The sequence below is a fragment of the Vipera ursinii genome (assembly GCF_947247035.1).
Source record: "Vipera ursinii genome assembly, chromosome: 1".
In the NCBI taxonomy this organism is placed as follows: Eukaryota; Metazoa; Chordata; class Lepidosauria; order Squamata; family Viperidae; genus Vipera; species Vipera ursinii.
Window position 1 is genome coordinate 311,681,890 of NC_139512.1, and position 27,757 is coordinate 311,709,646.

Consider the following 27,757-nt stretch of genomic DNA (forward strand, 5'->3'; position numbering starts at 1 on the left):
ATCAATTTTGCAGTCTCTTTCCCTGTCTCAGTCATGTGTTGGGAAGCACGGATTCTGCCTGGACTCACTACACAACCACAAAAGGGCTAGAGACTTTCTTAGAAACTTCTCCAGGTTCCTTGGAACCTTATGTAATTGTACCCAAGAAAGAGCTGCAATACTAGGGAGATTCCTATATTATAGGCAAAACATACTGTGGGCCTGGTTGTTTGCACCTGGCTTTTAGAAACCATTATACAAAAAGTTATCAACTTATGGCAACAATTAAGCCCCAAATTTTGCCCAGTTCTGCTAAGTTGTTGTTGTTGAGTGAGTTAAGTGAGTTGCATCGTTTTGTGACTTTTTCAGTCACCGTTGTTAAGTGAATCACTGCTATTATTAAGTGAATCATGCAGTTATTAAATGAATCTGGTATCCACCCCCCATTGACTTTGCTTGTCAAAAGCCAGCTGGGAAGGTTACAAATGGTGATCACCTGAGCCTGGGACTATGATAAATACATGCCAGTTGACAAATTTTGATCATATGGCCATGGAGAAGTTACAATAGTAATAAATGTGAAAAACAGTCATAAGTCATAAGCCATTGTAACTTTGAACCATCACTAAATGAATGGCTGTAAAGTTGAGGACTACCTTGAAATGAAACAGAACTTGGTCACTAAAAAAGAGGAGATGTATTCTTCTGTTCTTTTTGTGTTCAGCTTACAGAAGGCATTTAAAATGCTCAAGCTGAAGTCTATTGCTTTGGGATTGTTGGTGAACTTTGCTCTTGCTTTCCTATGTTGTTGGAGATTTTGTTCTGTTTAATGTTGTGACTTGAGCTCAGTGTGTAACTGGGAAAATACAGTAATATTGAGTTGTTTGCATCACTCCATCCTTGACAAAGGAATTCAGCAGACATCAAGGAGACCATTCCAAGTAGTAACTGGAAAAGATTACATCAATTTTAACAGGTTTTTTTTGTGTGGAGGATTTAGGGTGGGAGCTGTAGACAGTAAGGAGGCATTTCCACAATTTTTAATAGTATTATTTGTACTGGCTGTCCTGGCTTCTTCTGTTCTTTCCAGGAGCTTAGCCATGTACTATTATAGTTTAAGGCACAGGTGTCAAACTCACTGCATCACGTGATTTGCTGCAAAGTATCACGACTTTTTTCACATTGCCAGAGCTGGGGTGGGCACCGCCTCCGCACGATGCAACCGGCCCAGTTTGACACCCCTGGTTTAAGGTATCTAACAACTAATAAAATAAGTTTGGGGTAGTGGTTAAGTGGTAAGAGACATCTGAGTTTTAGTCCTTAAAGATAAAACCAGTTGGGTGACTTGGGGCCAGACTCTCTGTCTCAGCTCTAGGAGGAAGATGCCATCAAACCACTTCCAAAAATGTTGCCAAGAAAACTAGCAGTCAGAGAGTTAACTTGGCTGATGACAACAATCCAAACTAGGTGTTAGTGAAAAGAAGGCAGATAAATGGCTTGCTTTTTTCTCTATTTGCTGAGAATATCTCAGGGGAATCTGTTTAATTAACTGAAAATTAATATGCTCTGCTTAGAATGACAGCATAGGTTTCAATCTCTTTCATTTCTATCCTGTTGGAAATTTTAGAAAATGTTTCAAAATAATCTTCTTGGCTGTATTTTGTTGAGGTGTTCTTTACTCAACACCACCTAAAGTTGACTGACTGATAGTAGTCACCACAGAATACCACACTTCTGCCTGTGATAATGGAACAATAAACAAGGTAGCAAAAGATTCATAATAATTTTCCCATTGCTTTCTATGACAAGAAGACTCAAGAAATATATTTTCTTAAGCTCTTTTGTTTTTTATTCTGTTGGAATATAACCACTCAGAATATCTCAAGTGAAGCTGTTTTCCATGTCATGAATATCCCTACTATCTTATCCTCAATATTCTCTGGAATTTTAGTAGTAGTGACTTCAAATTGCTCTTAGGTAATAAGAGATGCTATTTTATTTACAGTATTCTTAACTGCCTACCTACTGTATGCTGATTTAGAATAAACTCACAGGAACAGTTCTCCCAAGTTATCTTTCTCTGAATTTTGCAGTAAAGTTGGGAAGATAAGTAAATCAGTATAACACTCATCTACCCCATCCTGAAAACACTACTGGACAGAGAGTACAACTTCTTTGTTGCTCTTATTATTATCAGATAATAAGAATATCCAAGTTTGTGGGCAGAGATAAAGTTCTAATATTCTTTTGACTTTTTTAATCTAAAGAAATATTTCTTAACTGTTTAAAACTTTGTTAAAATTACTTTCTGTCTCTAGTTGAAAGTTGCTTTCAGATGAGAGAGATGATCATGATGATAAAGATGATAGACAGACAGACAGACAGACAGATAATAATAATAATAAACCTTTTTATTGTCAAAGTACAACATGTGTACATTGAGATTAGCTGAGCCTCCCCCTGTGCTCTCTCCCCCCAACACACAGGTAGGTAGATTGATTTCTGTGTAGCTAAATGTTTCATACTTTTGCTTCTCACATTTGAAACCAGTGCTTTTTTTGTAAAAGAAAAAGGTGCCGGAACTCACACATGTCATACAACCCACCTTGCCTACCCTACAAGGTTTCATCCAAAAAAGGTGCCGGAACTCCGTTCTGAGCGTTCTATGAGAAAAAAAAGCCCTGTTTGAAACCATCTTTCATGCTCTGCCAGCCAAACCAGTTATAGATCAATTTATAGTTCTGCTTTTCAATTTATAACATCAGAAGAATGAATACATTAATAACTGGCAGGGAAAGCACACAGAAATATTTTATAAAAGTAGTGATGGAGCTCAAATATTACTAACCCTACAGGCATGCAAATAAATAATTAAATAAATCATCCACTATCGGCTCAAAGTTTCTTTTGATGTGCATCCTTCCAAATAAATTTATGTCTACAGGGTGGCAATTTCTGATTGGGATTGTACAAAGGGAAGAAAAACACTCATGCTCATGAGAAGCAAGTGTAAGATTTAATCTATTCATGGACTGAGTTCAGTTAGTTATTGGGCAATCAAAGGAAAGATTGGTAGAAATTACTTTCTGCTGAAATAATTATACAAATATAATTGAGAATGACATAAAGGAGAATTTAATTCAAATGGGAACACTGTTAGGAACTCTAATTATACTGTCTTCCAGAATGTATTATTTCATGTGTTTCTTAAAAAGGGGGGGGGGAGAAGGAAAAATGAAAGGATAAAAACAATTTTCACCTTTATTAGTTTTCCCATAATAATCTTAAAGGGAAATAGAAACAATACCATGTTGTTTTGGCTCATTATTGTTTAACCTTCTGGAGCTGCTAAATTCCACCATCATTGATAGCTTTGAGTGACTCGTGCAAAAACTACCAACATTCTGCAACCAGGCATTTTCCCAATCAAAATCTCCCCCTTTTTACAGATTGAAAGGGAGAAAAAATGGTATGGGATGACAGAAGATATTCTTAATCTTCTGAAAGCTGCAGAAATTGAGAAGTTGAACCTAGAAAAAAAAATCAATATCACCTTTACTATGGTTACAAAAGGAAACAGAGAAGGATGATCTAAGCTCAGAATGGAAATGGCTCCTTCCCACGCCCGCTATCATGCCACAGTGGAATTAAAAACGTCTTGTCCCCAGGACTTACAGAAAAAGAAGTAAAGCAGCTTGAAACTTGTCATGAAGCTCCAGTACTCTGGCCTAATTCCAAGCATGAAACAGAAAACAATCTTTCCAATCCCAGAAAGGATCGTGTCACGGCTTTTAAAACCTTTTTTTTTTTTTGCTATCTTTACCTCTCACTCTCAAAAGTCTAACAATCAATGAATTCATCACTGATTAAAATCGGCAAAGCTGTGAATTTGCTTTCCTCAATCTGACATCTCCAGATGTGCTGGAATAAAGTTTCCTAAATTCCCAAGCAACTTGATGTCAAGTTGGGTGAAATGACTGCATGTTATCAGAAATATTTTTTCAGTAATGACACATAGTTGTGCCCCCATCCCCAATCACATTTTATTATGTTTGCAACCTGGTTGTTTTTATTTATTTATATTCTACTTTGTTTTATATAAATAACTCAAGGCAGTGAACTTACATTAATTATTATCTGAAACAACATCATTTTGAATGACTCAACAATATTTTTCCACTCGCAATAGATGGAAATTTGAACTATATCATATTTTCATGGAACCTTCATGTAATTTATTTTAAATCCATAAACATGCTCATTACTTTTTATGATCAGCATCTAATATCCCAAAGCTCCTATGTAAGAGAGAATAAACATAGCATTCACTTTTTCCTCCCTTCCTGTCTCAGTTCATATTAGGTACCACGGCAAGTGATAATCAAGGCTGAATAAGGAGAAACTTCCTGACAGTTAGAACAATTAACCAGTGGAACAACCTGCCTCAAGAAGCGGTGAATGCTCCAACACTGGAAGTTTTTAAGAAGAGACTGGACAGCCATTTGTCTGAAATGGTATAAGTTTTCCTGCTCGAGCAGGGGGTTGGAGTAGATGACCTCCAAGGTCCCTTCCATCATCATCATCATCATCATCATCATCATCATCATCATCATCATTATTATTATTATTATTATTATTATTATTATTATTATTATTATTATTATTATTATATGTTTTAGCCTCAGTCCCCTAATCATCTTTGTTGCTCTTCTCTGTACTCTTTCTAGAGTCTTAACATCTTTTTTAAATCATGGTGACCAAAACTGGATGCAGTATTCCAAGTGTGGCCTTACCAAGGCACTGTTAAGTGGTATTAACACTTGACGTGATTCTATCCCTCTGTTAATGCAGCCTAGCACTGTGTTGGCTTTATTGTATGTGTTTACCACCGTGAGTTATTTGTAAAAACAATAAAGGTCAGATATAAATAAATAAGCAAAATAAACTAGAAAAGTATGAAAGGCACAATGAAGAAAATAATAATAATAGTTACCAAGAATAAAATGTACAAATCTGATATTAGCTTAAACAGCAAAACTCTCCTAAAATAAACATGAGCCACTAACATTATGATGATGTAAAAGCTAAACCACAATATACAATTTCTCCCTCCTCCCAAAGAATGATAAACTAAGGCTTTCAACTGTTTCCTGAAACTTAGAATAACTTCCCTATAATTTCCTTTCTGTTAGTTTGAAACAACTATTTCTAGATCTGGCTTTTCCTTCAGATCTCAGGATAACAGAGTATTATGTAACTGAAGTCGTTCTTCCCTAAATAACAGGGATTCAACTATAAAATGGGATCAAACCATTATGGAGAACATTATATAAAATAAAGAAAGCAATAAACCGATGCCTTTGCTTTGCTTCTGGGTTTCCCAGAGATATCCAACTGATTAATATGGGAAAAAATAGGTTTTAATTTTATGTATGGAAGCTGTTTTTGTCATGTTAATTTAGGTTACCTTATGGACATCTTGCATTGAGCCCATTGATATTGTACCAGCCAAAGCTCTAAAACAGTTTTAAAAAACAATTCCATCGTAAGGCTCATTACAAGGAGGTTAGCAATCATACACATATGGTGGAAAGCTTGATGCCATCTGGAGGACAGTGTAATTGACAAACAGTGTTGATGATATAAAGCATTCCTGGGAATAGCTGCTAAATCCACACTATCAAGAGCAGACTAAATAGCTAAGCAGATGTTCATTTCATAGGTTAGCCCCTTTCTCTAGACAGCAAAAGTAGTTTATATATGTCATCCACAATAGCAAAAATAACCTTCTAAAAGAATGGAAACCCAAAAGTGCACTGAAATCAATCAAATTTTTGCACCTTCAAAGTGACTCTAGTTACTTCATTACATGTAGAGCCCATTACTTTTAACTTGACACAGAAGAAATTATCCTCAGTACTGTTCCTATGGGATTGCCTAATAAAATGTTATTTAACCAACTTTATGAGTTTTCAGACAAAGTGCTTTTTTCAAAGGGGACAATAATGGAAAGTGAATCATATTTCAGAAACCAACTGAATAGGGAAATAATTATCAGATCAGTGTCAGTTAGTCAAGAACATCCCAATGGCAGGTTTGACTTTTTCTATGCATTAGGTGACAGTGATTATTAAATAGAAAATTATTTTAAAAAGAGAAGACATTTGTAATAAATATGCAAAGACTGCCCTAGCACCCAACTGTTATTTCATAAAAAGACTTGCATAATAAAAATCAGCAATCAAATAAAGCTAACCTCCACATTCCAGAAAAACTGTACATGGTGCTTACACAACGAGGTAAATCGGGAGGCTTGAGTCCATCCATGCGAATAACAAGTGCTGGAACACCAAAAAGTACAAGGTATTTCACATAAAAAAATAGGACCTGGGCCAGTGCAAGGCCACCTGTAAGAATGCAAGAGAAAAATGCTCTACTTTAGTATATCATTGTAATATTTATACTCCTCTTTTTTTCTACATAAGGTCATTATTGTGCTTTTACAAATGCACTTCATTAAAGCATACAATATGTATTTTTTCCTGCCTGCCACAGATATGCACAAACTGTATCTCAGAGTATAAGTACCAAGCTCAGAGAGTGCCAAAGAGCTCACTTTCAACCCTAAGCTACAAATATTCTCTTCTATCAGTACTGTACCTCTTGGACAGACGAAAGATGTACCAACTTGGAAGAGTTTGGCAAATTCATAGTGAAACTGATATGGTTCACACATAGGATTTCCACAAAATGGAGATAAATGCAGGTCATTTTTACCATGCATCTTGGAAAATTACAGCCCATTTCACAATACATTTGGCTTTTAACAATAAGGGAGCCAACTCACAACAAACTACTAGCTTTAGGAAAAAAGGTGAGGGAACATGAATCACATTTCACAAGTCTGTCTAGAAGACCCAGACTTCTCTGTCTACTGTGCTGTACTTTCCAACTGAAAACATTTATTCTTTCCTTTGCATAGAATGGTTGCTCCAGCCCTCATTCGCCCAGTTACTGATTTTTTTCAAAACTCTTTTTCTAGAACAGGGGTGAAATTTTATTTAAGGAACAATATATTATCTTAAAATCACCAATGGAAAAGTTGTAATAGGTTTTTTTTTAATCTATGCATTTTCTCACTTGTTGTTATGCAGTTTAAAAACTGTAAGAATGCAGGAGTATCACACTTCCACAATGTAGCTAGGATTTCTAGATTGAAATGGGTATTGATTTTCATCTCAGTGTAAATCAATACATAGATCTGAAAGATAAATATTTACCCTCCAAAAACTATAAATCTTCATGTGCCCTAAATATTAAGTCAATACTTCATATGTTCGGTGTTATTACAGATACGGCTTTACTTCTGCACCTAAATTTCTTTTAGCCTTTAATATTGTGCTGCTTCAAAGATATGTGACTCCAGGGGGGAGGAAATGGACAGGATAAATGCTACAACTTCTGAAAGTAAGAGCCTTTAAAATACTACGCTATATTCCCTTTTCAGTGCAGTAACCTGCAGTCTTATTGCTTTGCAACATCTATCAATGTTCATGACCGCAAAAGCTAAAAAAACACAGCCCTCTTCTATTTACATAAACCGGACTATTGTAACTCATGTTTCTTCACACGTCAGCCATGTGCATATTCTACAAACTGCAATGACAGGCATGAGTGTCAGCCATTTGCATCCTTCTACAGCACTTATAACATATTGTTGATATAGTTGAAATTATTTGATAAAGGTCATTAAAATAAAGCAGCTAGATTTGTATTGTATTTGAATTGTATTCTGTTCTAGCCCACTTACCTTAGCCAAAGTTAAGTTACACTGTTATACCCCTAATAGGGAATAAAAAGTATACAGTATAGTCTCTTTAATATAGTGCTCAGCAATTTTAGGGAGTATCTTTCCCACCCTCTACCAGGCCCAATATTTTCTGTATGCTTCATTTTCTAAAAGCCTACAGAATGCTTTCAGGCAATGGTAGCAGATACAACACTGATCTTAAGGCTGAATAATACATGAAACATGCACTGTTGTATGGATATGAAATATCTTATAATATTTCTAGTGATTAGGTGGCTTTTTAAGATGCATAAACCAGACCTTTCCAAAAATAATTCTACATGGTGCTTCGAATGAATGAGAATTGCGTACATGTATTAAATGTGATAATTATGGCGATATGCCCCAAAATCCTTATTTTTTTTATAGATCACAATAGACTTGTTGTGTGTACTCAGAAAAGCCTCAGAAATCAGATAAACAGACAGATTCTCCCTTCCTGAAAGAAACACACAGTTGGAAGCTGCTGCCCAAAATTGCTTAAGGACCATGGTACTTAACTCTCTTATTGTCAAATGTCTTTTCAGTTCTGGAGTAGAAAAGATCTATCACAGATGCTAGGGCTGGGCAGGTATTACTGCTCTGATCTTTAGTAGATAAAGCTTTTTCGGTAGAACAAAATGTTCTTTGCTACTTTAGGAGGTTGCATGGACCATTATCCAAGCCATCTCTCTCTGCTGTTTCAAAGTTCAGAGGAAGCCTAATTGTTCGTCTCCATGACAAGATAACTCAAACTTGGGCCTTTCTAGAACTTCTCTTCAGAATGGAATTTAGTTAGAGAACTTTAACCTCTTAATTATATGCTACAAAATGGAGGACAAAACCAGCAATTGTAAGATGGCATATTTTCAAATACTATTTACTGACTCAGTAATCTTTAAAAATAAAATATTTACTTCATGTTAAAATTTCCCAGCAGTAACATTTCACTAATTTGAATAAATTCATTTTCAACATTTTACAAAAAACAAGGCTCCATTTCCATGCATTTTATTTCACAAACATTGTATCATTCACAGCTGTTGCATTTTTATAATGTCATACAGATAGTTGATTTCTTTTTTAAAATTTAGGGTTAGAGTTATTAGTAGCCACTACCAAAAAGTATTAATAATGTTTTATTTTTTGGAATTATATTCTTACCAGAAAATATTAATTGTTTTTATTAGGTATGAAACATTCATTGGAATTTATTTATTTAATAGACTTGTATGGCCACTCATCTTATATACAATAAATCCTGGGCAGCTCACAATAGTTACCAATAAAACATAAAAAGTAAACAATAATCTTATACTGTACAAAATGAAGCGCCAAATCTCTAAGTAGATTTCCTATAAAGTTAGTTAAGGGTAACCTAGGAATACATTTTTGCATGCTCATTTCCATTCTCCTTCGAGTATTCTCAAAAGGGAATTCACATACCACTTTCATAAACTCCACATTTCCAATTTTTGAGTATATTATCATGTTATAAATTTTTGAAGAATATACATTCTTCAAATGTAAGCACACATAAGCACACATTCAGATTTTATAAGTGATCTATTGCCTTGATTAACCCCCCCTTTATTTAAAAAAAGTCTCAATCCGCAAGCCTTCTGTCTAATTAATTCACTTCTTAATACCTCTCAAAATTCAACTTTAATTAGAAAAGTAGAAGTTCTACAAAACTCTTTCATATAATATAAACTTTTCCAAACATCTTACTTGTTTAGTACAGGACTAAAAGGAAATATATTCAGCATTAACAGATTCTTATGTGACTCCACGTTTTAAACAGACATTGAACAAGCTTATTAGTTAATTTACCGGTCATGTTAATATTTTCTAATTTTTCCCGGTATCTATTTTGGTTTTCTATTATTGAAGGTATTATGTATTTAAACAAAAATGTGTGAAGATACTACTAAAAACAGTATTAAAGAAACAAATGATTTTCTGCCACCTCGTTTTCTTAACAGAATCAAATTTCTGTAATGATCAGCACAACAGCAATTACTTAGGAGAAATGTTTGATAAATCACTATTACTATTCTTAACCAGAACTTCTGTAGTTACATACAAACCATCATCAGTTGTTGACATTGAATGGATGGATGGATGACTGTGGCTCAGAAAACATAAAAACTACTTTATTCAAACTAACAAATCTGTTTTATTTGTCATTGTTCTGTCCAGTCTTATGAAGAACACAATTGTTTTGAACTGGCTCTCTGCAAAGGGTCTTTGATCATTAAAAAGGTCATCCTGAAATTTTACTGTTGAGACATATTGACTCAAAAATTCCTTAGACAGGTCCCATACCTATGCTATTGCTTCAATGTGCACAAAATATTGTAACAACTTTTGGCATGCTGAAAATGATTGAGAGTCTGAAAAGGCCCATCAGATATGCTTATGTTAGTTTGCAGTGACTTAAACAATTTGGAAATGCAGTTCAGAAGTTCTAAACTCAAGATTGTGTTATTCCTCTTTCTCAGAAATGATCTCAGCATTTTGTGGATATCTTTTGAAGCGGAAGAGACATGAATGCTTCAGAAAATGTATAATATACTAACCATCTTATTATGCACAAAGCCTTTAGCATAATTTTGGATACAGATGTTTATACTGGGAGAAAATGACATTGATTTCATATAGTATAATTTAATTCTAAATACATTCTACAATTCTAAAGATGTTTTGCACTTGTGGAATAAATAACATGGTAGTTTATATTCATGAATAAATCATAGCTGTGAGATACAGCATGGACATATTTATATACAGTAGCTCTTGGCTGGAACTCCTTTACAGTATTCTACTATAGTTCATTATTTACAATGGTGCTTAAAATATTATGCATCAAACCAGCTGCTGATGGCTTTACTTCCAAAAAGCCCAAAAGATTTTTATATTTTTAAGCTCAGGCCTTCATTCACTGACTTCCTGAACTGATTTTTATTGGGGTGAAGCTATAGCCTTTTCTTAGCATGTTCTTTATATCTGTTATGATTCCATCCTTAACATAATCAGAAAAAATGCTGAGTTCATACTGTCAGGATTTATTGGACTTTCGCATTCAACAGCATGTCCATTCTTGTATTTTTGCAAGACTATTGCCAACAGAGAAAAAGGTTCTATAGAATCTCCCTGAATACACCCCATGATCTCTGAGAACCCAAACAAAGAAACAAGGTCAATGTGACTTTGACAATTCTTTTAAGCATCAGCTTCCATCTGCCTTAACTCTTTGGACACAATCTTGCATTGGTATATTTTGTGAGCGGTCTGTGAGCGGTCCGCTTGTGCAGTGCTGGAGATAGGCATGAAAAATTGCTGATAAGGGCTAGAAAATGCAAAATAGAGTCCTTGATTGAGGAACCAGGTCTTGGTTAAGCAATCTTTGGCTAAGCCTGCTGTAAAAAGGAATCTTTCTACTCTGGTTGAAATCTGGCAAGAAAGACGTTGATCCCTTAATGGAAGTTTTCCACTATTCTAGCAGAGACCTGAAGATCTTCTCTACATGGGAATGAATCTCATCTGATTGATGAGGAAGCTACCAGATAACTTTTGGATGTGGTAGGAAGAAGTGGCCTACAGTGATGTATAGCTTTATGAAATCAGAGAAGCAAGAATATTAATTCCAAGAACATGTCTTTAATGTGACAAAAGAAGATTTCTTGAAAACTACAATCAGAATCCCAGCCCCAATTATAGTGGGATTAAATTAAAGTGGAGTCTCTTTGAAATGTATTTTCTCGTGTCTCTCACATCTGGACTGTGTTGTCTTTTCTTACATAAACCAAACACCTCAACCCCCACTTTCCAGTTTCTCACAAACAGCTTCAGAATCTGTCTTCAGAACTTCCTCCCCAGTGAATTGTTTGCAAATGAAAACAATGATTGAAGTAAGCTATTAAGTGCCTGCAGTGCTTACAAATGTCTATTATGTGACCTTTTCTAATGGAAACAGGACACACTCATCCATGGTGGAGAGAAAGTTTGCTCCTGCAACATTGACCCTTAAAAGATACCCATGAAGCTGGAGAAGGTGTCCTGACAAACAAATCAAAGAGTTTTGGAGATGATTAAAGGAAGCACAGAAAAATGGCTCAAACTTTTGTATGTAAATACTTCCTAAGTATATACCAGTAGCTAGATATTAAAAATAATTTTAATGAAGCAGAATGACAATCAGCTCAAGGATGATAAAATTATGGTCAAAGTGGAGCTACAGGCATGTGTTGGCAGCCTGCCTAGTCACACAGAACTGCTACTAAACAATTCCATAAGCTTCAGAAAATTCCAGGTGCATGAGTCACATAAATGAATTAAGAACCACAATGAATAAGGCCAGACAGACCACAGTGAAAAGCAACAGGCTTGGCTGAATTCACTCCCCCTTTACTAAGAAGAGAAACCTATTCTTGCAAATATAAGTTTAACCTATTCTATTGCTTTCCTAGATGTTCTTAACAGAAGATAGCCTTTGATGAGTTTTGTTTACCACCATGTGACTGTTTTTTTGTTTTTTGCTATTAGCCTAACAAAGGTGGGAAACAGAACTATCCACTGAGAACTCTAAAAAGTTCATGAAAAAATACACTGAAATACATTTCACATGCCAACACTGTTCAAAGACACATTTTAATCAGGACTGTCAAAGAGCTAGGAATTTTTTTCCACAAAATACAATAATTAGAAGAGTGTGAGGTAACTATTTTAATGTACCTTAATTCATCCTTTTTAAATACTCTCTGTGCTATAGTACAAATACATATTTTATTTTCCTAAGCCCTACCCACTGAAGGTCACAAGGTACAGAAAGATGGTGATGGAGGGAAAAGAAGAGGCAGGTCTAACTCCAGCTGCCATAGGCCACACTGTTTCACCTACACCTCTCAGCTAACACCTCTCAGCTTAAGTATATTGTAAGACTGATGACGGTGGTCTGTATCTACAAAGCAACCATGATATTTTACTCTAAGGATATTTGTAGCCCTTAGGTAAAAAGCATTTGCACAGTACTTGAACGGCACTAGATCTCATTAAACGTCTTGTGCCACACTTTGTATTTTCTTATCTCCAAATTCTTCTTGCCCATTATTGTTTGAAAAATGGCAGCAAATTAATTCCTTTGTTAATAGTTCATTAGAATGTCAATGAATGCAGAGACACCAAAATCTTCCATTAAATAGAAACTCTAAAACTGAATTTAAAAATAATTTGCTGGGTTATTAGTCAATAAATTAAAGGTATCAGCCAGAGTATTTAGGGGACTAGAGGCTAAATCATATAAGGAACAGCTGCTGGAATTGGGTATGTCTAGTTTAATGAAGAGAAGGACGAGGGGGGACATGATAGCAGTGTTCCAATATCTCTGTGAATATTCACGACCCAAATTAGTTAAAAGCTTTCTCTCCCCACAAGAATCTATTAAGATCAAACACATACACTACTTACAGTAACACAGTTCTTTTGTCTTATTGGTATTAGAGCAACATGTCAAAAAGAAGGCTACTAGGCATCATAAATGAATATCACTAAAAATTGATGATTTCAAACTGGTATGGGGAACAGATGTGTCATCTTATTCATACTGTTCAAAAGTACTTTGACTTAATTAGCCTACCATAAGCTGTAGTTCTAAAGTTATCCTGACTGCTGAAAAACTTAAGCTCCCTCTCTCTCTCTCTCTCTCTCTCTCTCTCTCTCTCTCTCTCTCTCTGTCTCTCTCTCTCTCTGTCTCTCTCTCTCTCTCTGTGTGTATGCGTGTGTGTGTGTGTGTGTGTGTGTAATTATATACCGTATAATTATCCTATCTTGATTTCTATACAGATACATATTAACTAATAAGCAATGCAGTGATTATTGTAGCATATCCAAAATAGCTTTTATGAAGAAGATTTTGCTGAGAAATAGTAGTTGGTAGAAAGTCCATCAGTGACCTTATATGGCCCAAAGTAAGATTAAATTTGGATCCCCCCTGGATGCAACTACAATGCTGCAAGTACAACACTGAAATTAGAGTGTCAGTACAAACTTGAACAGTTCTGTATTCTAGAAGATTTTCTTTCAAATCCATAAAAGGCTGAAATATTCCTTTACTGTGTATTGGGCAGAAGGAATCATGCTGAGGAACAGGAAAAAGAGCTGCAAAGAAGATAATAGTCAGACAAAAGAAATCTGAGTCTAGGCCAGAATCTGCTATAGCTTCCAATAAAGCCCTCCCTAGTCCTCACCATAATAAAAGGAGGGAGGGAGGGAGGGGGAAAACCCATTCAGAATAGCAAGATTCTGCTACCATAGCTTAATAATAAATGTATCGGTATGAATGATTTTGATTTCCTAGTCTGGTCTATCCTGAACAGCAGACATAGTATCTTGGCAATGTATTTTGCACGAGCTCTAATTCATCACTGAGGAAACTCTTGAAGGAAAATCTCTGAGGCTCCCACTTATCTTTTGATTTATTCCATTATTCCTATTATGTCTAATTAATGAATATAAGCAGTGGTGGAATTCAGCCAGTTCCCACCACTTCGGCAGAACTGGTAGCTAATTTTTTGTTGCCCAGGCCCAGAATGGACTTCCGGAAGCAGCATCTGGTGGTTCATGTATTTGAATCCCATCACTGAATATAAGTATAGATGCGCTTGTATTAGGTGAGGCTAAGTAACTTCATAGTTTAGTGGTAGTGATAATGATGTTTTAAAGAAATCTCGTATTCCATTTTCTTTTGCCATATCTGCACATGTACTGTGCAATGTAAAAATCTGTGCAAAAATTGGGAACTCAGCTAGGTTTTCTTAGACCCAAATTCGAAACAGGGAAGGAGAGAGAGAGAAATGGAGGAGATTCTTTTTTGATGATTCTGTGTTGCCTTAATTTGGTTTTCATCCAGACGGCTTTTATAAATTTGTTTGGTAATAAACAAATACATTTATTAAGATTGTTCTCGAATGCCAAGGCTGTAGCCTGTCCTGAGCATCACTTCTCACTTGGAGGATCCTAATGTAGTCCCAAAGGTGCTTTTTCAAAAAAGGTAACTGGGCTTTGTTTTTCCTTGAAGACATTTTGCTTTTCATCCAAGAAGCTTCTTCAGTTCAGTTGCTTTTTGGAAAAAAACACCTTTGAGACACCCATAATCTGGATGACTGAGAATCTCTATAGACCAGACATGTCAAACACAAGGCCCGGGGGCCAGATCCGGCCCGCAAAGTGGTTTCATGTGGCCCGTGAAGCCATCCTGGAAACAGTGAGGAAACAGCCCCCGCTGCCTTGGCCCTGGCCTAGAGACCCTCCTCCTGCCAGAGACCCTCGGATCTGTCCCACTCCTGCCCAGGCCCCCATAGGCACCCTTGATGCGAACGATGTAGAGCTGGCCACGCCCACCCAGTAGGCCATATGCACTCTAGCCATGCCCACCCAAGTAGGCCACACCCACCCAGGCCACACCCACCCGGCCCCCTGAGGGCAACCGCAATGCTGATGCGGCCCTCAATGAAATTGAGTTTGACACCCCTGCTATAGACAAATCTTAGTGTAGGCAAATTTACTTTCTGATCTATTCACAGAAAAAAGCAAGATAAATATATTATTGTAAGGATAAAAGGGAGACAGAAACACAATCCAAATATTTCATAGAAATATTTTGTAAATATTTTGTAAATATTTGTAAATGATAACTAAAAATCTAATAAAGAAGTTGCTACAGGGGTTCAATAAAAGTACAGTTCACTTTACAATTCCAAGTAGCTGTGTTTTCTTTTACTAAATATCAGGGTTTTGCTCTATTTTTTATGGGCGATAAGCAATACCCATTTTTCCACCCTTTATTATAAGTACTATGAAAATAAATTAAAAGATAAAGCAAAATTACAACATTGCTGTCTAATTATATTAGCTCCCAGGGACACACCAGGATTAGTTCCATAATTATTTGAATGCCCAGTATTTAGGGAAGGAAAGCAGAATTCTTTATATATAATCTCTTTTAGAAACTGTAAAAAAATTGTATGTTAAAACTGGAAAATGTGACATTATTTTTGGCAAGATATCTACACCACTCACAGTGGCTTGCAATAATTAAGCACAAAGAAATCTCATAAAAGAAATAAAGTAATAGTCCCAAATCAGAAGCAGCTAAAACATAAAAGGAGCATGTGTCATATAAAAACCATCTGCCTGGCAAGACAAACAGGAAACCTTAAATCAGTTGGCAAAAAAAGAAAAAGAAAAGAAAAGCTCTAAGAGAAAGATCCTGATGGATTGTAGAAAATAAAATATCCCACAGTTTGGAAGCTGCTATTGAAAACAGCCGTTATTCACATAAGGGAGGGCTGGATCAGAATTCTTTATACCACTTTTTCCCAGACATCAATTTATTCTTTAGGATAAGAAATTATCAAGAATACCCTCACTTTTATTTCAGATTAATAAGGTAACACATCCCATCATTTATGCATTTTAAACAGAAATTATGTAAGCAACTAAACTGTAATTTTATTGCCTAAACAGGATCCTGAACTCTTAATTTATTTATTTTTCTGTTCTGTTCTGGAGACTGCCTAGGCAAGTCCCTAAAGTTTTCCTGGCAAAGTTTTTCAGAAGAGGTTTGCTATTGCCTCCTTCCTAGGGCTGAGAGAAAATGACTGGCTAAGGTTACCCATCTGGCTTTGTGTCTAAGGCAGGACTAGAACTCACAGTCTCACAGTTTCTAGGCTGATACCTTAACCAATACACCAAACTGGCTCCCAAATTCCTAATAAGCATTAGAAAAGCATTCCAAAATTTCTCAAGTACACTGGAAGGTACAGTCTACTTCATAACAGCTGCTCAACAAATTATCCATATTTCCAAATCTATAAGCATCAATTACTAGCATTCATTTTTATTAAAAAATCATTTTTCACAAAGTGATGATGAATGAATGAATTTAATGAAATGAACATAAGACTAGTTTTTACGTCTACAAAAAAATAGCAGCAAATGAAAATAGCATGGATTTAATTATTGGTTCCCTTAGAACAGGGGTGTCAAACTGCCAGCCTGCAGGCCGGACGCGTCACGAGGAAACCGTGCCCACTCCATTGCTGACAATGGAGAAAAAGCTCCGATACGTCGCACGATGTCACGTGACGTCATGAATTTGACATGTCTGCCCTAGGAGTAAAGATATAACTGGACTTTAGTGATCTCTCAAGCAGAATGTTTAATTGGTATCACAGGTATCTCATAATTGGTATCTCATAATTAGTCACTCAGCCTATCTGGATGGAGAAAAGTATTCCCTCGAGCATTTTGTGCAGCACAATGAACATGGACCACAGAAAGAAAAGCAGAGAATCGTCAAAGGAGAAAAAGAGGATGGTGATAGCCAAGCATGGTAAAACATCTCCAAGTAGCTTAATGTTCCCGTGACCATAATTTAAGGTCCATGGAACTGTAGCCCATCTCCCAGGACAAAGCTGCTAGAGGAAAATTGACCCCAGATTAAACAGAAGGATAGTTTGAAAGGTAGAGAATGAAATTTCAAAAACGATCCTGGCTGACGTTCAAAATCAAGGTACAACAATGTTAAGTCACAGCATCCTTCATTGTCTGACTAAAAGTGACTTCCCTGATAAAACACCCAGGAAGACCCCACTTCTGAAAGACAGACACAAAAAAGATTGGAGTTTTCTAAAAGGCATGTTGACAAGTACAGTTCTGGGAGAATATATGTTGGACATACGAAACAAAATTAGAGTGTTTTAGTAAGCCGTATGTTCACAGAAGGAAAAATTAAGCTTTTAAAGAAAAGGACATCATCCCTACTATGAAACATGGAGGAGGTTCCATAATGCTATGGTTACTTGTTTGCCTTTTACATTGCAAACCTTGAATCTGTGCAAGACATAATGAAATCAGAAGATGTTTAAAGCATTCTAGAGCAGGGGTGTCAAACTCAATTTCATTGAGGGCCGCATCAGCATTGCAGTTGCCCTCAGGGGGCCGGGTGGGTATGACCTGGGTGGGCGTGGCCTACTGGGTGGGTGTGGCTAGAGTGTGTATGACCTACTGGGTGGGCATGGCTAGCTCTACATCGTTCGCATCAAGGGTGCCTATGGGGGCCTGAGCAGGAGTGGGACAGATCTGAGGGTCTCTGGCAGAAGGAGGGTCTCTGGGCCAGGGCCAAGGCAGTGGGGGCTGTTCCCTCACTGTTTCCAGGATGGCTTCGCGGGCCGCATGAAACAACTTCGCGGGCCGGATCTGACCCCCGGGCCTTGTGTTTGACATGTCTGTTCTAGAGCAAAACATAATGCCCAGTGCCTCAGTTGCATCTCACAGGTCCTCCAGCAGGATAATGACCTAAAAAATAAATTTTGGAAAATCCAAGAATGGTTGAAAAGTAAACAATGGACTCTTCTGAAGTAGCCTGCTATGAATCTTAATCTGAGTCCTATAGAACATCTATGGAAGGAGCTAAAACTCACAGTTAGAAGAAGGAACACATCAAATCTAAGGTAACTGGAGCCATTTGTTCAAGAAAAGTATGAAAAATTACCATTTGACAAGAGTAGAAGTCTTATTCAGAGCTGCAAAAAGTGTTCGATTGTAGTTACTGCTTCAAAAAAATATGCTATGAAATAGTAGGTTAGGAGTGCCATAATTATTTCCATGCAATTTTCATTTTTTTATTATTTACAAGAATATGTTAAGTTATACATCAAGCAAAGTGTCTGGTTCTTTTAATTATGAGTTAAAATATGTTGGATGACATTTACTTGTGTCACTTTCAACTTATTTCACAACAAATCAAGATTTCTTTGGGGGGGAAATTGAGAGTATCAGTACTTTGATCACATTTGTACTCCCAAGTCATCTCAGCTACATAACTAAAACAAGTAGGCATGTATACTAGGCAGCAGTGGTACAGGAAGATACTGGGGGGAGATGATCACAACGGAAAAGGCATCGTTTCATACCATTCTGGAGAAAGCAATGGTAAACTATTTCTGTATTTTACCAAGAAAGCCATAAGGACATGAAATATAGAATGATTAATGATATAGTACTGGATGAAGGACCTCCCAGGTTGAATGGCATTCAACATGCTACTAAGGAAGAACTAATCATCTTTCAGAGTACTAATGTATTTATGTCATGGCTAAATTAAAACCTTTGGGATGTCTAGTTGTCATGTAGGAAAATAAAATCTGAAGCTAAACAGAGAATGAATACGGGAAAACTCAACAATGTAAAAGACGAAATAGGTTGACTACATACTGACACACTACCAATGTGAAATGGACAAGACCTGGAACTGTTTACTACTCAAGGCATGAAAATATACCATGAAATAATGGTATTGTTTTCATAGTTTTCAGGAAGGATATAACAAGGGCAGTATTTGGGAACAAATATTTTATTTATTTATTTATTTATTTATTTTATTTCTATACCGCCCTTCTCCCTAAGGGACTCAATACCTTAATATTATCAATTAAACTTTGTGGACAACACTTTAATATGATTATCCAAGTTTATGCAGCAAGCACTGATGCAGAAAAAGAGGAGACTGATAAATTTTACGGTCAGATTCAATCTGAAATTACTAGAACATGCAAGAAGATGGCTGGAAACTAGAATACCAAAATTATTAAGGAGAAAAATGTAATTGGATTGCATGAGCTAGGAATTCAAAACAAAGCAAGAAAATGACTTCTGCCCATTCAATGATTTCTTCAACACTAACACAAACTTCCAACATCCAACTGATACCTATACACATTGCACTGCGCTACAATATCTTTAATTTCACATGCTAGCAAAGTAATTATGTTTAATGCTGATAGATGCTAGAAAATTGAAATAGTCAAAAAATATCAGAAAGAAGTTAATATGGGCTTCATTTATTATGGAAAGATTTGTGGTTGTGCCAAACATATCAAGCTGTGGAATATCCTCAGGAAAATGGCAATTCCAGAACATTTCACTGACCCCCATGAGAAAGTATACATAGGCCAGAAGCCACAGTCTGGATGGAACAGGACAAAGCAGATTCCAGATTAGCAAAGGAATGCAACAAAGCCACATACTCTTCCCTTATTTATTCAGCCCAGATGCTGAATGTATCAAGTGAAGCTGAATTGGAAGAAGATGAGTGTGATTTTAGATTTGGAAGAAGAATCATCAATAACCTGCATTATGCAGATGATGCTACTCTAAAAGTTAAAAGTGCAAATTATCTGGAAGCTCTAAGTAAAATAAATCAAGGAGCACATTGGAAAAATGAGACTAAGAGTAAATATAAAGAAGACAAAATTAATGACAGCAGATACAACAAACAGCCTTAAAATTGACAATGAAGATATTGAAGTGGTGGGTAACTTCTGCCATTTGGGATTGACAATAAAAAGACCAGTAATCGAGAAATTCATCAAATATTAGCATTTGGTAGGGTAGCAATGAAGGCTTTGAAAAGGATATTCAGAATACTTACAAAAGCCCAGCTACCCAGATAAGACTCCACTACTAGGGAAAATGGAAAAGTAGAAGAGGATGATCATCAGCAAGATGGATGGACTTGATTACATCAGCATGTATTTCGGTACTTATTGTTAATCAGTTGTGGGAGGCACAATGAGTACCAAAAATGATGAATACCAAACAAATTTTTCCCATAAGGAATAATGTATGAATTACAAAGCAGCCAATAATGACAAGTTATCACTTATGTATGAAGTACCAAACAAACAATGAGTACCAGGACAAAATTTTCATGTCAAAATGTGTTGACTATGAAATTCAATGAGTTTCAAAGCAATTGAGTACCACTGTACAGTATATAGTATATGAGTAAGAATCAAAAATACAGCCCTTATAGGATTCCAGCATAAAACATGATAAGCTGTGTTGAGAAGGGGAGGTAGAGAATCTATTGCACTTCTGCTGAGATACCACTAGTGGCTTGACCATGTTGTCTATGCAATGGAATGATACAAGAACTTGACTAGTCATGCCAGCCATTCTTTAAATGGCAAGTTACATTTAACAAGCACCATATTTGGTAGAGTGAGAGTATAAATGGATGGAAATTGGTGAGGGTGATTAAATACTTATGCTCCCTTTGTTATTTCTCTGCTTACTTTATCTTTTTCTAACCTAAGCATGCAGCTTCCCTAGCATGGGAAGCCAAATAGAACTCATTCCTAGTAGCCCAATGAAGACATAGATACATTACTGCTTCCCTTAATGAGAAGGCAATGTTAATTATCTGTGGATATCTCTAATTCGTTTGTGCTGAAACAAAGCAATGTTCAAAAAAGGTAATTATTTTGGAATTCTGAATCAATAAACCCATGCAATTGTTGCTGAAACCCATTCTGTTCCTTATGTTATTGGTGAGCCCACTGGGGACAAAGTTCCTACACTGAGTTAGGATTAGCCACCTAATAAATACATAGCAATCAATTCTATACACAAAGACATACACTCACCTAACGTCCAGTATGTTACTGCTTCCAGGTGTGAAATGCTACTGTAGATAGTATGCATATACATGAAATGAATCATCAATTCTGCCAACCACCACCAAATCAAAATACGAATGGCTCCCCAGATGAAAATAGATAGTTTGGACTTCCAATTGCAGGATTGTTGTTTGCTCATCTGTATTAGAATAAATTAAACATTAATACTATATAGAACTGGATTATAATTGACTATTGTATCAAGCAATTTTTCTTTCCTTTTTAATTCCAATCAGAATCTTTATTTAGTCTTTGTGTTTGAAAATTAAAACATGTAAACAATATAAAATATATTGTGCTTGCTGATAGTCTTGGATTTTTGTAATCTGAAGAACATATGCATTTAATTGTGATACGGGAGGTATTAAAGAAATTTTAAAAAATGGCAAAACATACAAAAATACTGCTCTAGGGAAAATCAGTTTTCAGATGAATAGGACTCAGACAAATTGAGGCATAAGGAATGTGTCCTTGCAGCTCACAGCAGCTGTGGTTTTATCAGAACATCCCCATAGCAATCGCTGAATCTCAGGATACAAATGTTTCTTTTAACATATGTATTTGTAATACGTCTCAATTTATCTCCTCCCCTTCTGTTATCTATAGAAAACAATCATTACACTCTGTAGATAACAGAAGGACAGGAAGTAACCTGAGATGTACTACAAATACATGTGCATGCATGCATAACTTTCCCCTCCTTTCTGAAATATATAATACACATGGATGTATTTGTCTGAAGGGGTGTGTCTCTCACTTTCCTTTTGGAAGAGAGCGTCTCCAGTGCGCACTGTTAAATAAATAGATACTGCAGGGAGCCTTGATTACTGCTTTCTGGGTCCTGTGTTTGATTCCACACTACCAAAACAACACTCTATAGAGCAACCTTCTGTCCTCCAGATGTGATTTATTTATTTATTTAATTAAATTTTTATACCGCCCTTCTCCCGAAGGACTCAGGGCGGTGAACAGGGCATATCTTAAAACTACAAAAGTACAAAAGTTAAAAAAAAAGAATTAAATTATTGCCCACAATAAAAAACAATAAAATATATATATAAATATTAAAACCCTAAGTGATTCCCCATCAGGCCAGGCCAGCTTGTTCAAATAAATGGGTCTTTAACCCACGCCGGAAGGAGCGGAGATCCGGTGCCATCCGGAGCTCAACCAGCAGCTGATTCCACAAAGCCGGAGCGCCCACAGAGAAGGCCCTCCCCCTGGGGGCCACCAGCCGACATTCTCTGACTGGAGGCACCCTGAGGAGGCCCTCTCTGTGGGAACGCACGGGGCGGAGGGGAGTCGACGCCGGCAGCAGGTGGTCCCCGAGGTATTCCGGACCCATGCCATGTAAGGACTTAAAAACCATCACTAAGACTGGCTGAGGAATTCTGAGAGTTGAAGTCCACAAGCCTTAAAGTTGCCAAGGTTGAGGACCCCTGTGATAGTCAACTCCCAGAATTCTCTGGGAGCCTAATCTATCAAGCTGTTGAAGGCTAGTCATGATTGTCATGTAAAGATCATACATATGGTATCTTATTTATCTATCAAATTTATACACCAACCATGTCACTCTGAGTGAGTCTGGAAAGTGTCAATGCTGCAAACATTGACATGTTTTTGCACTGACAATGTAAGAGACAGCCTTTTGTTTAAACTGCTTCACTTTGAATCTTGTAGGGAGGGAATATTCTAACAGCTATTTTGAGAAGATAAGAAGCCTGTGTACAGAATGGGAGGAGAGACCTCATATGTGAAACTAATTGGATAATGTGATTTATGATGTGTAGATACGGGCGGGGTATGTTACGATGGATTTGGGGGGAGGAGATTTCAGATTCTTGCATCCCTCCATGACTGCCGATGTTTCATTTCATTACTAAGACTTCTTAGATAAATAATTATGCCAGAAATTTGTTTGATTTGTCTCATTCATCGGAACCTTGATATCATGCCAGAATCTACCTTCTTTCAAAGGGGGGTCCTGAACCCCCACCGCTGTCTCCGGTAAGAGAGATAAGCTGGCAAAGATTCAGGGAAGAATCCTCAAGATGGAAAAGGAAGGCCTGATTGCTGGCGAAACTTCTGAAGAGGAAATAATAAATAGATTTCTGTGGGAAGATGAATATGGGCCGATCTCCAAACATCAGCAGATAACAGAGCTTATCTCGTTGTCAAGCTGGAACCACTCTAGTAGAGAAAATGGAGGCCAGACTGTGCGGCAAGAGGCCTCAGAAGCAGAATGGGGAGGAGATGTCATATCGTCAACCACTGAGAATCTGGGTGAGTGGAAAATCCTGTCCGCAGATCAGACTGCCTGCCAGACCCAGGAGTCCTCTGCCAAGCCCTCCAGACCCATAGAGACAGAGGACCCCAGCCTGGGGCCTCTGCAGCAATGGGAGGTTGGGAAGCCCCCACAAGTGAAAGGCCAACAACCTCTGAGCTTGCCCCAGCTAATAGAAGCCTTACAACAGCTGGGGGTGGTGCAGAAGCCTGGAGATCAGGAGCTGGTGGGAGGACAACAGCAAGGGTGGCAGCAGCAGGACCCAAACGTCCAACCCCTGAACGTACAGCAGGACCAGTGGGGCCAGCAGCAGTGGGGGCCCTGGCAGCCATTAAATCAGCAACCAGAGTGAGGCCAGCAGCAACTGGAGACACAACAACAGAAGTGGGGGCCCCAGCAACCATTTAACCAACAACCAGGGTGGGGCCAGCAGCAATGGGGACCCCAGCAACCAATGATGAACCCACCCTTCAGAGCAACCTTCGATGGAAACCCAGAGAAACTTATTTTCTTCCTCAACCACGTATGTTCTCATTTGAATAGTTGGGCCCATCTCTAACTGGACCCAGGTGCTATGGTCGATGTGATTGCGTCCAGCCTAGAGGGAGAAGCATCTGAATGGTTGAACAATTTATATAACGAGCAGGTCCCTGAATTGGAGGACCCCCACCTTTTCCTCATGGGGCTAAGGGAAAGATTTGAGGACTCATCCATCGCCCTCAGAGCGGAAGAGCAAATCCATAAGATAAAGCAAGCTGGCCGGCCTGCCCTGGAGTACGTGCAGGAGTTTCGAAAGCTGGCTGGTTGGATACAGTGATGGCCTGAGCAATCCATAATTCATCTTTTTAGAGAAGGGTTAGATGACTACCTTTCTCTGGCATGTATCTACCAAGCTGTAACTGACCAACTGCATGAATGGTACCAGGAAGCAGTGAAATTAGATGTTCAGCTCACCCGCTATAAGAAGCCTCTCCTACCCAAGGTCAGAACAACCTGAATGGCAATCACCCCCACCAAAATCTCCAACTACTGTGATGGCTGAAAGACCCAAGCCACCTGTAAACCCGGCAATTAAGTGTTTCCGATGCGGACAGCAGGGACATCGAGCAGCGAAATGCCCGGTCCCCTTTCCCCAACAGCAGAGCAGACCAGGACAAGCAGTGAGGAAGAGACCTGCACAGCAGCTAAAGGGAGAGAAATCCAACCGGATGACACAGGAACCTGTTGTCCAGGTCACATCCCCCACACAGGAGGACGCCGGAACTCAGACTGGATCCACCCCAGTTCTACTCTCTTTTGACAGTGATGACGAAGGGGAGAATGACCCGATGGTGAGTCGACACATCCTACCCTTTTTATTGCCTGACTATCCTCAAGTGCCCTCCGCTTCCCCGACACTTGTTCAATGGGTAAGGAGGTGGGAAGAGGTTTGGAGAAACATGAAAACGGTGTTACAGAAGACTTCTGAGACTTATAAAAAACAAGCTGATAAAAAGAGGGCTCCCCAAAGAACATTCCAAGTGGGGGGAAAGGTTTATCTGTCAACTAAATATTTACATCTCAAATTACCCAGCAGGAAATTGGGAGTGAAATTCTTGGGGCCTTTCCCCATTGTGAAAATCATCAACCCAGTCACAGTAAAATTGAAACTCCCCAGACTTTTGGGGAAAATTCACCCGGTGTTCCATTGCAGCTTACTGAAACCTTTTCGAGCCTCCACTTTAAAACCTCCCCCTAAGAAAGCTCCTGGATCCCTCATAGTAGCGGGTCAGACCCATTATGAAGTGAAATGTATCCTTGACTCTAGAATCTTTAAGGGAAAATTGCAGTTCCTAGTACAATGGAAGGGATACCCATTGTCTGAAGCCATTTAGGTAAAATCTAGCGATGTGAAAGCTGACAGGCTTATCAAAAAGTTTTATGAGAAACACCCCAACAAACCAAGAGTCAGCTCCTAACTTGTGTTTGTTTACATTTTTAAGGGGGGGCGGATGTCAATGCTGCAAACATTGACATGTTTTTGCACTGACAATATAAGAGACAGCCTTTTGTTTAAACTGCTTCCCTTTGAATCTTGTAGGGAGGGAATTTTCTAACAGCTATTTTGAGAAGATAAGAAGCCCGGGTACAGAATGGGAGGAGAGACGTCATATGTGAAACTAATTGGATAATGTGATTTATGACGTGTAGATAAGGGTGGGGATTGTATGTGTGTTACGATGGGTTTGGAGGGAGATTTCAGATTCTGGCATCCCTCCATGAGTGCTGATGTTTCGTTTTATTACTAAGACTTTTTAGATAAATAATTATGCCAGCAATTTGTTTGATTTGTCTCATTCATCGGAACCTTGACAGAAAGTTTACAAATAAAAGTCATAAAACTATTTAAAAGTCAACATTAGAAACAGATTTAAAAATAAATAAAAGCAACAATAAAATAATAAAAATAAAAACAAAAGCAAATGTAGAAAGTTAAAGCAGAAGGAACACCCTCAAGCCACTTACTACCCCTAGGGGTTGTCTAGAGCTAGTAGATCCCCACGCCAGATCTCCAGGGCTTTTGCTAGCCACACATTAATGTTGTCATACTGCAAATAATGTAATTCACTGAGTCCTGATCTTTGATCCAGGGAGCACTAGTAATCACAAATGATGCAAATGGTCATTAGCAGGCGCACTAATCCATCTACACATGCATACCATGTGTGTGCCAGTATAATGGAAATATTATAAGAACCCTAAATCTTACTGGATGTTAGCATTCTCACCAAACATTTCATGCGGAACACTGACATAAAAATTGGTAATCTCTTAAGATTACCAACTTTTAAAAGTATTCCACCAACTTTTAAAAGTATTCCACAAGCACAACTTGGAGGCAGGTATGCCATCTCTGAAAAGCCATATCCACTGATAATGTTTCTGCATTAAATAAATTGGGGACAATTCCAAAAATGGGTGGAACCATTATTGGAAGCAGTTTATTACATAATTACTTTCCTTAAAGAAAATATATTTCTAAGATATAAATGAAGCAAAAAAGGAATTGATTGTAATGATAAATTAACAAAAGAAATTAAATTTAGAAAAGGGATGATTAAAGTAAATAATTATAATGAAATATGGGATGATTTTAGGAAGGCAAAGGAAATAAACCTGCTCAAGAATATATGCTGTTTTGGAGGGAATAAAGGCACAATTGAAATATATTGTATATCGTTAGTTGTAATATGAGAAGAAATACAGGTAATAAAAATGGTCTCCAGGGTGTGGGTGCACTGTAGTATTTGAATTTTTATATTGTTTTTATTTAGATATATATGTGTTATGTTTGTATTATTTGTATTTGAATTGTGAAAAACATATGTAAACAGAATTAATTTCAGTTGAGTATCTATAAATAGGAGTGCAGCCTCATGCAAAGATTCCTTTTCTGATCTCAAACACCAGATTAGTTTGCCAATTCAGACTAATAAAGTTAATCACCTACCATTATAAGTTCTTTTTTAAAAAGAAACATTTCTGTGGGTATTTTAAATTCTCAGTAAATTCTCCCCTCAAAAAAAAAACTTTTGACATTTTTTTTTAAAAATAAACATCTCACTTTATACCACCAGTGAATTATGGTCATTGTCTTTCACATTTATGACTTTCTCTAAATTCAGCTTCTGAAAAGCAAGCTGAATTTCCCTAAGCAAGTTTGATCATTCTGTAACATTTCATTCAACCTGTAATAGCTGGGAGAACTCATTTGAAAGGGAAGTATATTATATTTCAATATATCTTCAATGTTGAGATAATTGTTCCTAAAACAAGCTTTTTGTTCACAGATGTATCAGGGAAGTAATATAATGATTCTGATCATTTAGGCCAGGGGTACCCAACCTGTGGGCCTGGGACAGGCTGGCCAGTGCATGCATATGTGTGCACACACACCCTCACTCACGCTAGCGCTGCGGCCACAGGGTACAAAAACAGGCCACCGCTGTGCCTCAAGGCATGAAAATGGGACGCCGCCATGCCACAGGGCATAAAACCAGGTTGCAGCTGTGCTGCAAGGCACAAAAGCGGACACCGCTGCACCACAAAAATGGGTGCTGCAAGGTGCAAAAATGGCCGCCACCACGCTGCAGGTGGCGGAAA

At 37.5% G+C, this 27,757-nt stretch overlaps 1 protein-coding gene across 1 annotated transcript in view; it reads right to left on the reverse strand.

Annotated features, from left to right (window-relative positions):
• HHAT (hedgehog acyltransferase) overlaps positions 1-27,757 on the reverse strand; it is a gene marked incomplete at its 3' end in the record, with an annotated part of 123,950 nt that overhangs the window by 68,828 nt on the left and 27,365 nt on the right. Inside the window, exons 7-8 of the mRNA XM_083350204.1 lie at positions 21,298-21,469; positions 6,236-6,386 (exon numbers count right to left, since the gene is read on the reverse strand). Of these exons, the coding sequence (XP_083206330.1) occupies positions 6,236-6,386; positions 21,298-21,469 (323 nt within the window). The remainder of the gene's footprint in view (positions 1-6,235; positions 6,387-21,297; positions 21,470-27,757) is intronic.